The 12,435-nt window shown below is 46.3% G+C and overlaps 1 protein-coding gene across 1 annotated transcript in view; it reads left to right on the top strand.

The window, feature by feature from the left end:
• Window positions 1-12,435, top strand: part of SLC15A2 (solute carrier family 15 member 2) — a 384,163-nt gene that overhangs the window by 228,348 nt on the left and 143,380 nt on the right. Inside the window, exon 10 of the mRNA XM_069616692.1 lies at window positions 9,576-9,662. Within this exon, the coding sequence (XP_069472793.1) occupies window positions 9,576-9,662 (87 nt within the window). The remainder of the gene's footprint in view (window positions 1-9,575; window positions 9,663-12,435) is intronic.

The following is a 12,435-nucleotide window of genomic DNA, read 5'->3' as shown; positions in this document are numbered from 1 at the left end:
GAAAGGTGACATAGCAGCCCTCCTCACGGAGATAAAGAATATGGGAGTCAATATAGGTGGCAAGATTGACAAAATCACCCAACGCATAGACAAGATTGAAGACAGACTGGAGGGAGTGGAAAATAACCAATCTTCCATAAATACTTTGGAAATGCAACTCGAACACAGAATCACGGATCTCGAACAGCGAGAGGAGGAATACAGACTGAAGATGGATGATTTGGAAAATCGAGAGAGGCGAAACAATCTCCAGTTTTTTGGAATCCCGGAACAAGATGGGGAGACGGAGGAAGGCCTGAAAGCAACGCTTCACGATATCATCAAAATCTTGGCAGCCGATGATGAGATTGACGAACCGAGAACTGAGCGGATCCACAGGGCGGGTTGCAAGGCGTGGGGGTGTGATCACCCTTAACGGAGCCCAGGTAACCATATTTCAAGACCTATCCGCTATGACATTGGCGCTGTGAAGGATGTGTGGCCCCCTGATGAAATGGCTGAAAGAGCGGGACACCCGATATAGGTGGGGATACCCCTTCTCGCTCGCTTTCAAACACGAGGGCCCGAGAATCAGACTGCCATCAGAGAGGGAGATAAAGGCGTTCATATCGGAACTTGTCGATGCCCGTGAACGAAGGGAAGATGGAGACGCCCCCAGGGTTGAAGGGCGAGATTGGAAACTCCGAGGACCTAAGAGACAGAGAGTCAAAGGATTGAGAACATTTCGGAGAGGTAACAATTCCCCGGAGGGGGACAAGTGAACTAGACCAGCGGCAACTACTTGACACTATGGGTGCATTTTAGACAGAGGCTGCTTCTGGTCCAATGCAAAAAGTAATACCCGGTGGCTGTAAATTGTAGCTGAAGGGGGGGGGGGGTTGGGGCTCAGACTAATGTGGTGTTTATTGTTAACAAAAGGAATGCGTGATGATGGTCCCCACTGGTGGTTCGTTGTTAGTTCAGTGAAGCTAACTGGACCTGCTCGGACGCTGTCATATGGGGGAAAAGGGGAGCGAGGGAGGGAGAGGGGGGAGAACACAAGACGTGGGGGAGGGTATACAAGACATGGGAGAAGGAAAGACCGAAATTGTTTTTTCAATTACTGCCGAGAAGAGGAAAACATTGATGCTGGTTGGGGGCATAAACCACAGGGAATGGCTGCTTGCTATTATGAATAATCCAATGTCACAAATAGATGGCTACCCCTGAAGTCAGCACACAGGGCCCCTTGAAAGTGGGGACGCTTAATGTTAAGGGGCTTAACTCACCTACCACGAGGTCGCTAGTATTAAGGGAATTCCGGAGAGCCAAGATGGACATCCTATTCCTACAGGAAACCAAGTACATGAAGGGAGTGGAGTGGCCTATCCTAGGGAAACGTCTCGCTTGGAGTTTTGGGGCTCTGGACCATTGCGCAAAGGGGGTGTGGGAATCCTTATTAGAAAGGGAATTGAATTTCAAGCCACAAAATCCTGGTCAGATGCGGAAGGGCGAGCCTTATTGGTGGCGGCAACCATTGGGAGCGTGGAGGTAACGATAGCCACGATCTATTCCCCCAATGTGGGGCAACTCAGATTCCTCTCTAGAACCATCCCCAAAATAATGTTGCAGGCTACGGGACATATTGTGCTGGGTGGGGACTTTAATCTATGGGCCGACCCCAGCTTGGATCGTAAGGCGGGTAACCCAACCGTCAACAACGAAATGAGAGGGGACCATAATGATTATGTAAGCATGATGCAAGTATGCACGCTGGTTGATGCATGGAGGGAAATGCACCCTGACGCAAGAGGATACACATTTTATTCTCCCCCACACTATACTTTTACTCAAATAGATTATATCTACCTCTCACGGGAGCTGTACGACATCACATCACACTCTGAGATCACCCCAATAACATGGTCCGATCATGACATGGTCACAGCTGCTATACAGTGGGAACACTTACCGATCAGGGGTGGGAAATGGAGGTGCAATGAGACCCTGTGGAGAGACCCTTTCTTTAGAGAAGAACTCGAGACAGATATTGGAGAATATTTCAAATCTAACGACACTGGGGAGATCTCCAAACGGGGTGCGTGGGAAGCGGCCAAAGGAACCTGGAGGGGGATCCTTATATGGGAGGGGGCGCGAAAGAAAAGAGAAAGGACCCTCATTGAAAATAAGCTTCGGAATGAAATATGTTGATTGGATAGGGAAGCCAGGGAAGGGGATACCACAGACCTCGATAAGATCCAAGAAGCTAGAAAGAAAGGGGAGGAACTTCATCACCTGGAACAGGGTCAGATAACACACAAATTGCATTTATTAAAACAAAAGTTCTACGAAAAGGGGGATAAAGCTGACGCACTGCTGGCTGCTAGACTCAGGATGCAATGGTCAGAATGAAGGGTAAAGGAAATAACACATAACACTCCTGACCAAGGGCAAGACAAACCATCTGTCCCTAAACTGTTCGCAAACTTTTATGAATCCCTATACTCTTCTGAAACAGACCCAAACTCGCAAGAGATAGATAACTATCTCGCTGACATCGATCTCCCCAAAATAGCTGAGGTAGACTCGGCCCACCTTGAGTCCCCCATAACGGAAGAGGAAGTACACCAAGCGATCAAAAGGCTAACATTGGGCAAATCCCCGGGGGAGGATGGATATACTGCCGGCTTCTATAAGACCTTCAGCGCCCTCCGAGCCCCATTTCTGACGGAATTATTCAATGAGGTCCTAGATTCGGGAACCGCTTCTGACTCCTTTGTCCATGCACTCATATCGGTCATCCCCAAGGAGGGTAGGGATCACAAATGTTGCGGGTCATATCGCCCTATATCCCTGCTGAATCTCAATGCCAAAATCTACACGAGGGTACTGGCTGGCAGGTTAGAGACTCACATGCCCCATCTTATTCATCCCGACCAGGTCGGATTTATAATTGCGCGACAAGGGGCAGAAACCATGCAGAAAACTCTCCATTTGGTCACAGCCTCCCAAACTATGAACGATGAACCAGCCTTGCTTTCCATTGACGCTGCGAAAGCATTTGATAGAGTAGAATGGGAATTCCTTGCTGCAGTCCTCCGCGCCGTAGGTATAGGACCAAAATTTAGAAAAGGGATAAAAGCAGTGTACACAGCACCTAAAGCCGCAGTGTCAGTCAATGGGGAGTACTCAAGATGGTTCGAGTTAAAACGTGGTACCCGACAAGGATGTCCCCTTTCGGCCATACTCTTTGCCCTTTCTGTAGAACCCCTGGCCCAGAAAATCAGGAATGACACCCAAATTGAGTGTATGAGATTGGGACAGGTGAAATATAAGGTAGCGCTGTACGCTGATGACTTACTTCTCCATGTGATAAACCCCAACACATCCATCCCCAGGGCACTAAACCTAATAGATGCATACGGCCAAATATCGGGTTTTAAAATCAACAGATCCAAGTCGATACTCTTGGGATCAATGGAACTGAACAATGAAAGATATTCTTCCCTGGGCCTTACGGTAGAGCATGAGAAATTGAAATATTTAGGGATACATGTCACAAGATCTCTCTGAGATCTATATGAGGCCAACTTCCCGGCGCTTCTCCAAAAATTTCATGCGGACCTCGCCAGGTGGGATAAATTAACCATATCCTGCCTGGGACGCCTAAATGCAATTAAAATGACCTGTCTCCCGAGATTTTTATAAACCCTTTCAAATGCTCCCCATCCAAATGCCGCGCCAATTCTTCACAGAAGTCAAGAAAGCAATTATAAAGTTCCTGTGGCAGGGGAAAAAAACAAGAATTGCATATACTAACTTGACGCTGCCTAAACACAAAGATGGGGTGGGCCTCCCGGATATTCAGAAATATTATGAAGCGACCCAGTTACGAGTCCTCATTCCCCATCTCCGTGATCAGAAAACACCCCAATGGATTGCCATGGACAATCACTACCTGTCCCCGGCGACAGTCTCTGAGTGGCTACGGTCCCCCAGACGGAGAGTACTAAAGACATCTAAAGCACACCCGATGTTTGAAACCATATGGGATATATCGCGAGAAGGCAGGGACATGAAAAACATCACTATGTGGCCATCGCCACTAAGTCATCTGTGGTCCCCTGGCATCAATGACCAGATTCCTAACATAGAGAGATTTCAATCCTGGGATGAGGCGGGCCTGGAAAGGGTGGGGTAACTTCTAAAAAAGGACTCATTTATCACACTCCCCGAGCTGGAGGAGGCGCTCGGAATTGGCACACTATCTGTATTCCACTTCCTGCAAATTAAGAGTGTCCTGACAAAGCCCGAATGGAAGGACAAGTTCGAAAGGGACCTCACCCCATTCGAGACGATATTGGATTCTAGAACTGAAACGAAGGGACTGATCTCAAACCTATATAGAACGCTCATAGAGGCAGGGGAAGGTTCAACAGAACCTCTTAGACTGAAATGGGAGAGAGACATTGGGGACAGTATTGATCCAGAGATGTGGGACAAAATATGTCGGGCTGCACCCAAGGCTTCGATCTCATGCCAATATAAACTGCACGCAATTAAACTACTTAACAGATGGCAATATGACCCGCACAGACTCAAAAATGTACCAATCATCTATCCTACTATGTTGGAGGGGTTGCGGATCCACAGCGGACTATTGGCACATGTGGTGGAACTGCCCCCGAATTAAAGTCTATTGGAATGACGTCCTGGGATGGATTAGAGACCTAGATGGGAACCAGAGGATAGCGGACCCCCTCCTAGTACTATTTGGCTTTGAAAAAATTGAAGATGAATGGAGGAGGGTCAAAGATATAGCTGTGCCGCTGTTACTAGCCGCGAGGGCTCTCTTAGCCCCGAAATGGAAATGTCCCACAGTCCCAACCGAGGGAGAATGGGTCAATGCAGCCTCTAACATGTGCACCATGGAAAAAATCACTTCATCCATACATGGGAAATCCGCACAATGTGATCTTCTATGGATGGAGTTACTTAACAGATACATGCCGGAAATGACACATTAACGCCTACAGGTCCACCAACCCCATAACCTCACATTGTGAGAGAACACCTGTTAATGGAATACACGATCCGAGACAACGAAAAATCATGCTAACTCCCCAAACAAGGTGGTCCCTAAAACTTACCACATCTATTATGCAACTCGCCACACATTAGAAAGCACATTGCTCAGCGGCAGTCAATGAAATCTTGTAGGGTGAGGGGAGGGAGGGGAAGGGGGGGAAAACAGGGATTATTGTTGACAATTATTGATATTTTAAACGGAAGTTAAATGCGAACGGAAAGTTCACGAAAGCATCGTCGAAATGTAGATTTGGATTATGATTGTCTTTGTTTGGTGACAACACCATCTTTTATTGTTTTTGATGCTTGTTAATTTCTGATGGAAATGCTGTAACCTGTTTGACATAAAATCTAATAAAAACAAATTAAAAAAAAAAAGACATGGGTCTTCATCACTAGGGGGTGTCTTTGCATTTAGAACGGGCCGCAGCAACAAGTTACAGTTCATGACAGCCTCACCTCCTCCCTCGGACAGTGTGGCCTCATCTCAGCACTTCTTTCACCTGATCACTGCTTCTGCAGCATATCCTCCCTGCATAGTACCTTGCCAATGTTCTGCGTCCCATTTCCGTCTGCACCACCTTGTCCTCTGGCTTACCAAGCATGGGGGTTCGATTCTATCGATCGCTTGCTCATGGTTCCTCTGCCCCAACCCTTACGGCCTCATTATGAGTTTGCCAGTATCCCGGCTGTACAACCACTGGGATACCAGCAAACAGTGATACCAGATTACAAGTGCTGGTTTCAACGGTAAATCCCCAATCCGGCTCCATAGGGGGATTTTGCCTGTATTACTAGCAATGGGATTGCCGTGCCGGGGTGTTTTTTACAGGTAGGGGTCGGATTTACCCCCAGCTGTTATCAGGAGGTAAATCCTCCATTCCTACCAGCAAACTTGTAGTTGGCCGGTCTGGTAAAAATGCTGGTAAACGTTATTACTAGCACCTGTGTACCAGCCAACTTGTAATGAGCCCCAACTATGTGTCGGTCATCTGAGATGGGACTGCATTACAGAGCCTCCACCTCCACAAGACAAACCCACTCTCCCCCTCTTTGTGCCCAGCAGATGCCTCTTCTGATCCACCCACCTTGATCTTCAGCCCGACCTCGGTATAAATTATCTCTTCTCCCTCTCTATTATATTGAGTCTTCCTCTATAAGTCACTGCATCCTCTCGCCCCAATGGTGTATTGTCCCTCCAAAGGAACTGCACTCGGTCTCCCCAAGAATGTCTCTTCTCGTCCCCAGGATCAGCCCTATTTCCCTACAGTGCTACACCTTCATTTCCCTTTCTCTCTTTAGTATCCTTTTGCTGTCCCCAGTGTTACCTCTTTTCTTTTATAGCTTTTCCTAATCTCTTTCCATGCATTTCCCCTTCCATCCTTCTTAACTGTTTCTGCTCGTGGAAAAGCTTCCCCCCCCTTGCCACTACAGTCCCTCCCCTCTGCACTACAGTCCCTCCCCTTCCAGGGTTATTACTAAAACATCTCTAACCTTTACTGCTCATCTGTTAAAGCCAAGCCTTTTTCCGCATGGAGTAGTGTGGTCAGTGAAACTTCCAAGCCATCCCTGGTAACTGACCTGGCTAAGGCTCACAGGTGCAACTTATGAGCAGGTGCCATGTTGCCAATGCTGCACCCTCCCCTCATAGAAGGATGCCATGTGCATTCATCCCAGCTAACAAAAAGAGCAGTGTACACCTCATCCCTTCCCAGCTGAATACATGTTTGGCATTGGGCACCTTCTGTCCTCCACCACCGAAGAGAACAACTCTACCCCCATCTAAGATGGTGGTCCCCCATTGCCATCTGTAGCCAAAGAACGTTGTGCTGAATTCAATGGTTTTATATTTATTTTTTTATATTTTATGTTTACTTTATTTACATTATATTTTAGTTTATCTGTGTTTTATTTCTAGTACCAAAAATAGATTACTAGGCTGGAATGTTCAGCTGATCCCCAAAGCTTCCTGCTCCAACCAAAGATAAATGTTCTGTTGGCCCCCAACCATCAAACAAAATACCAGACATGCAAATAAAAAAAAACAAGTGCTTTGTTGTCAACAGTTGCAGTCAAACTAAAAGGTGCACTGAATGTAACCCTGGTGTTTTAACGAGCCAGGATTGGTTATGTTTTGTTGTGCTTTTGTGTGGCTTCTTGTTTTCCCAAAGGGTGTCTGCTCTGCTTGGGCACATGGGTTTTCTTTTATTTTCATTTGGGTTCTGCATAGAATGGTCTCGATCGTTCGACCATAACTCATTATTTCCTATGGCAGCATTCTCATTGGTTGTGCCAGCGGTTAGCGACCTTTGGCTTCATTCAAAGGTGTTGGCCTATAGTTCCCATCAGACCCTGCAAGCATAGCAAATGGTGAGGGATAATGGGAATCACAGTCCAAAGCATCTGAACAGCCATAGGTTGCAGGCCCCTGTATTAGAGAAAGGCAGGCATTGGAATTACATCTGATGAGAGGATGCAAGCTGTCTCTGGATTGGTTCTGTTACATAGGGTGAACAATGGAGCATCATCTGTTTGATTGGTGGGTGAACAATGGAGCATCATCTGTTTGATTGGTGGGTGAACAATGGAGCATCATCTGTTTGATTGGTGGGTGAACAATGGAGCATCATCTGTTTGATTGGTGGGTGAACAATGGAGCATCATCTGTTTGATTGGTGGGTGAACAATGGAGCATCATCTGTTTGATTGGTGTGTTTAAGTTTTGCCAGTTGAACTGTATGTGGAGGTGGAATGTTGGGGTCTTTGAGAGCAAGCAGCACAGGAGTTACTGTGTGCCTTTATAGCTTGTTCTATACATATCTCGCACATGTATTTGTTTTATCGAGCGCAAACCTTGCTTGGTAGCAGCTGAGCGCTGTACATGCATAAGAGAGAACGAGATTGGTCTATTTTTAAAATAACCCCAGAGCGGTGGAAATCCGGGGACTGTGGATCCTAAAACACACCTTGGAAGCAGCATCTTGAGTCATTCCTGAGCTGCAAGAGCGTCGGAACGGTCCTGATCGCAGCCGGGAGGGCATTCCAGAATGCTGGAGCATGGCTGGAGAAGGACTGTTTCCTGGTCTTTTCCCGGCCTGCCACTTCTAGATCAATCCTTGCAATGGTCTGGCTCCTGGAGGAGCGCGCGTCCCCAGAGGTGGTAGGTTTGGCAGCACAGTAAGCAGGGGTTCATGGGTTGTTTAGCAATTCTAAAGAGAACCCTAGCAGGGATAGGTAGCCATTGTAGGTCAGGGAAATGATGTGGTGAATTGGTTGAAACCTGCTATGAGGCATGCCACGGTGTTATGGGCCACCTTGATCGGGGCCAGGTGCATTCTTCCGCTCATGATAACTTCCTGCTATCACTTAATAGCAGAGGAGCTTTGCAGTCTATGCCCACGTGACGCTCCATGCAATCTGCGCCACCTCGCGACCACGCCACTTGAAGGATGGTCATGAAGTGGCGTAGGCTGGACGGGCAAAACATAAAGTACATAGATGAAAAGACTCCTCGGCCAATAACTGAATAACAGGACACAATGGAAAAGAAGATGAAAGAAGAAATGTAGACTTTGCTTTTACTTAACAGAACTCTCATGAGGATGGACCTACTGTCTGAAAGGCAGAAACATGAAGATCAGTTTGATTTGCTCCAGCATTGATCTAACGAAGGAAGACATTGACAAACGCACCTCTAAAAACGATTATGGATCTTAACATTTATTTGGCATCATATGATTAGCAGTAAGAGATATCAATACCTCTACTGCCATTCCATGCAGCCTCTGCTGAGAAAGAATTCTCCCAACCATTTGTCTTTGTCTTTAGTTTTCCCTGTTTTCCATGCATCAAACTGCTATAATGCACAGGCAGGTGCATACAATGGGATGATGGCTAAACCCCATGCTCCAAGCAAAGAAATTACCCAATAGAAAGCTGAAAGGCACCCCTTAGCAGGCTCAGCTTTTCAATATATCTCCCCATACTTAATGGGAATGTGCCCATTGACCCACAGAAAAGTGAACTCCAGTCAGGACGCCAGGTTATCCACAATCAACATGTATCAGAAATAGTGCCTACAATGAACTGAAACGCAGATTATACTTGGGTACGTTTTTAATAGTCATTCTGAAACCCTGAGCTACGTTACATTTTTTAAAGAAAATCGTATTCATTTTTATGCATTTTGATATAATTCATTATGAAGAAAAAAAAAACTTTGAACATTTTATAGTTTGGCAATTCACACTGCAGTATGTTACTAAATGAGATAATGTTACCGTGAAGCGGATTAAACAGCATCACTTTGCAAGTGCATTTTACACAGATAGAATTGGTCAATTAAAAAAATGTTCAAGACGGAGAGTTTGTTCTAAAATATGAACTACGGCTCAATCTATTTGGATTTTCTGGTCACTCATTTTAGGAAATCATTGGTTCTTTCAAATCAGCTTTAAAAGGATTTGACTACACAGCCATTTTGTAACATGTTGTATTGCTTTGTCTAGTTTGCAATAGGAAACCGATGGAGGCATCGTTCGAAGGACCATCCAAAGAGAGAGCACTGGCTGGATTGGGCGACAGAGAAATATCCAGTAAGAGCTTTTTTTTTGTAGATCGGAGAGCAGTTTCTTTCCTACTTCTTCTTCTACTTTGTATTACAAATGTTTAATGATCATTTATTTTACTTTTTGCCTTATGATGTTGTCAAACTTTGAACAAAATGTCTGTAAAAGCATGCCTTTCATGAACAGTTTGATTCAAATGAGTGTCTGTCCAATATAGAAACGAATTAATTTACTAGTGAAACCAATAGGATTTGCATCCAGAACTATCCGAGAGGAGCTGTGTTTTTTCTCCAGGTTCTTCACCATTCAAAGAGGAACCAGACTGACTTAAGAATGACTTTGGATCCTCAACTCGTCCCTTCCCTTTCCAAACTGCAAGATGCTCACACACACATCTGCACACTCACATGTGCCTACTCACACATTAGCATCCTAGAGTAACTGCGGCCCTCTGTTTGAATTGTAAACCCAGTTTAACTATTGCCTCAATGCATACATTTTTTGCCCCCCTTTAATCGTTGCCCTATTCTATGAATGATTTGACTCAGTGCAAGTGTTGCCCCAAAGTCTGAATTGTTAGAATTAAGACAATTAATTGTCCAATTGTATGAATTGTTTTTCCCAGTGGAATTGTTTGCCCTAGTTCGGCTATCACCCCTGTGTATTTTGCTCCTTAGCACTTTAGATATTTGTTGCTGTAGTTAAATTGTTTGATCTAGTTTAATTGTTTCCCCACTATACTTTCCTTCATGGCATACCAGAGTAATTGATTTCCCACAGGGTGAATTGTGTGACCCGGTAGCAACACTACTTTTTTCACACTTGAACACACTATATACAGACCAATTATACCACTCACACCGGGCAATTTAAAACCCAGCAAATGCACCCTACCGCCATGGGCATACCTGGCTCCCCTCTGGAAATACATGCCACTATGTCCTCTAAACTGACCACCTAAAACATACTTTTACACAGTACCAGGGTACATCCATACGGCATGCGTCAACACAGCAGTAAAGCTACCTCGCATTTCTCCTCTCTTCTACATTAGCAACACCCACCCACCCCCTTTTAGTTCTGCCAGACACCTGAAGACCATGCAAATGGCAGTGGTGCACTGTTGAAGTCCCAATAACATGGCATAACACATTTTCCTTACAGGTTGGTCTTTTACATATTGACCCAGGGCTGGGAGGATAGCTCAGGGGCAACGCATTTGTCTTATGATATGATATGGCATTTACAATGCACCTGTACACAAATGTTTCTAGGCACGACAAGAAAAGGAGAGGGAAACAGAGGGAGGCCAAAACAATGATCTTACTAGGCTTTGTGTCATTCAGATCACTCAAGTGCAGAGAATTGGAAGGGAAGAAGTGCCGAGGGGGTGGGGGAGAAGTGCAGGTAACTCAAAAGGTCAGCCAGCGGGTGTCTCAGTGCAGGTAAATCAGAAAGTGCAGCCAACGGGTGGCTCATAAATCCGGAGAGGAGGGACTGTATGGTTGCAGATACAGACCACAACTGCTGGGGGAGCCAAGAGGCAGTGCAAGGTGCAATCTGGACATGCAGGGATCTGGGCCCAAGTTCAGAGGGTGGCCAGGTGACCAGTGCATGGAGCAACCGGGAAATCATCAGGGGAGAGGAGGAGAGAAAGTGGAAGTGAAGAGAAAGGTCTTGAGTTGCTTCCGGAACCGGAGGTGGTTCGGCTCAATCTTGAGAGAGGCAGGGAATCTATTCCAGAGGGAGGCCCCAGCCGAAGATAGAGATGTGCCCCCAACTCTCTGCTTGGGAAAGTGACTGACCCTCAGAGAGTTGGCGGTGGATGAGTGGAGAGCTCGATAAGGGAGATGTTTAGGAAGAGAGAGTTGGAGGTAATGTGGTCCCACGCCCAGAAGGCCTTGTGGGCCATACAGAGGTTCTTGAACTTGATCCTTACCACGACTGGGAGCCAATGAAGACATTTCACAGCTAGAGACATATGATCCCTGGTCTTGAGACCAAAGACAAGTCTCGCAGTCCTGTTCTGGATAAGTTGTAGAGAATGGAGAGTAGAGGCGGGAAGATTTTGAAAGAGGCTGTTGCATATATCCAGCCTAGAGAGGACCAGAGCTCTGGAGACAGTGAACCTCTGGGGGAAAGTGAGGCAAGGAAGAATACCTCTGAGGAGGTGCAGCTGATAGTTGGACTTCTTAGAGACGTCGGAGATGTGAGGCAAGAAGGAGAGGGTGGAGTGTAAGATGACCGCAAGATTCATAGCCTCACACGTAGGAGCAGGAAGAGGGCCCAGAGTGGGCAGCCAGAGAGAGAGAGGAAAGGAGGGTGATGGTGTTCCGTTCAGGAGGATCTCAGTCTTACTGGCATTTATGCAGAGATCATTGGTGGCACACCACTCCTGAATTGTGGCCAGGCAGTCTGGAATGAGAGAAGGACAAGAGGTGGCCATGGAGAGCTTGAAAGAGAGCTGGATGTCATGAGCAAAACACTGGAAGTTGGAGCAGAGAGAAGCGATGCAGTGGGCAAGAGGTGCCAGTTATTGGTTCAACAGCGGGGGAGAAAGGTTAGACCCCTGTGAAACACCAGAGGTAGACAGAGAGAGAGGTAAGACCCCAGTTGGACCTGAGAGGGTCGATCAGTGAGAAAGGAGGTCAGCCAGTCCAGGGCCTGATCAGTGATACCCAGGTTATCACAGAGACAATTGAGTAGTATGGCATTGTTGACCATATCAAAAGCAGAAGAAAGATTAAGGAGAATGAGGGCAGAAGGAAGGTTAGAGTTAAGGTTAGAGAGCAGGTCTTCA

This window comes from Ambystoma mexicanum, chromosome 9 (genome assembly GCF_040938575.1).
Source record: "Ambystoma mexicanum isolate Mex_15411 chromosome 9, UKY_AmexF1_1, whole genome shotgun sequence".
NCBI classification, from domain to species: Eukaryota; Metazoa; Chordata; class Amphibia; order Caudata; family Ambystomatidae; genus Ambystoma; species Ambystoma mexicanum.
Note: the sequence above shows the minus strand (reverse complement) of the source record. Positions and strands in the feature narration are given on the sequence as shown.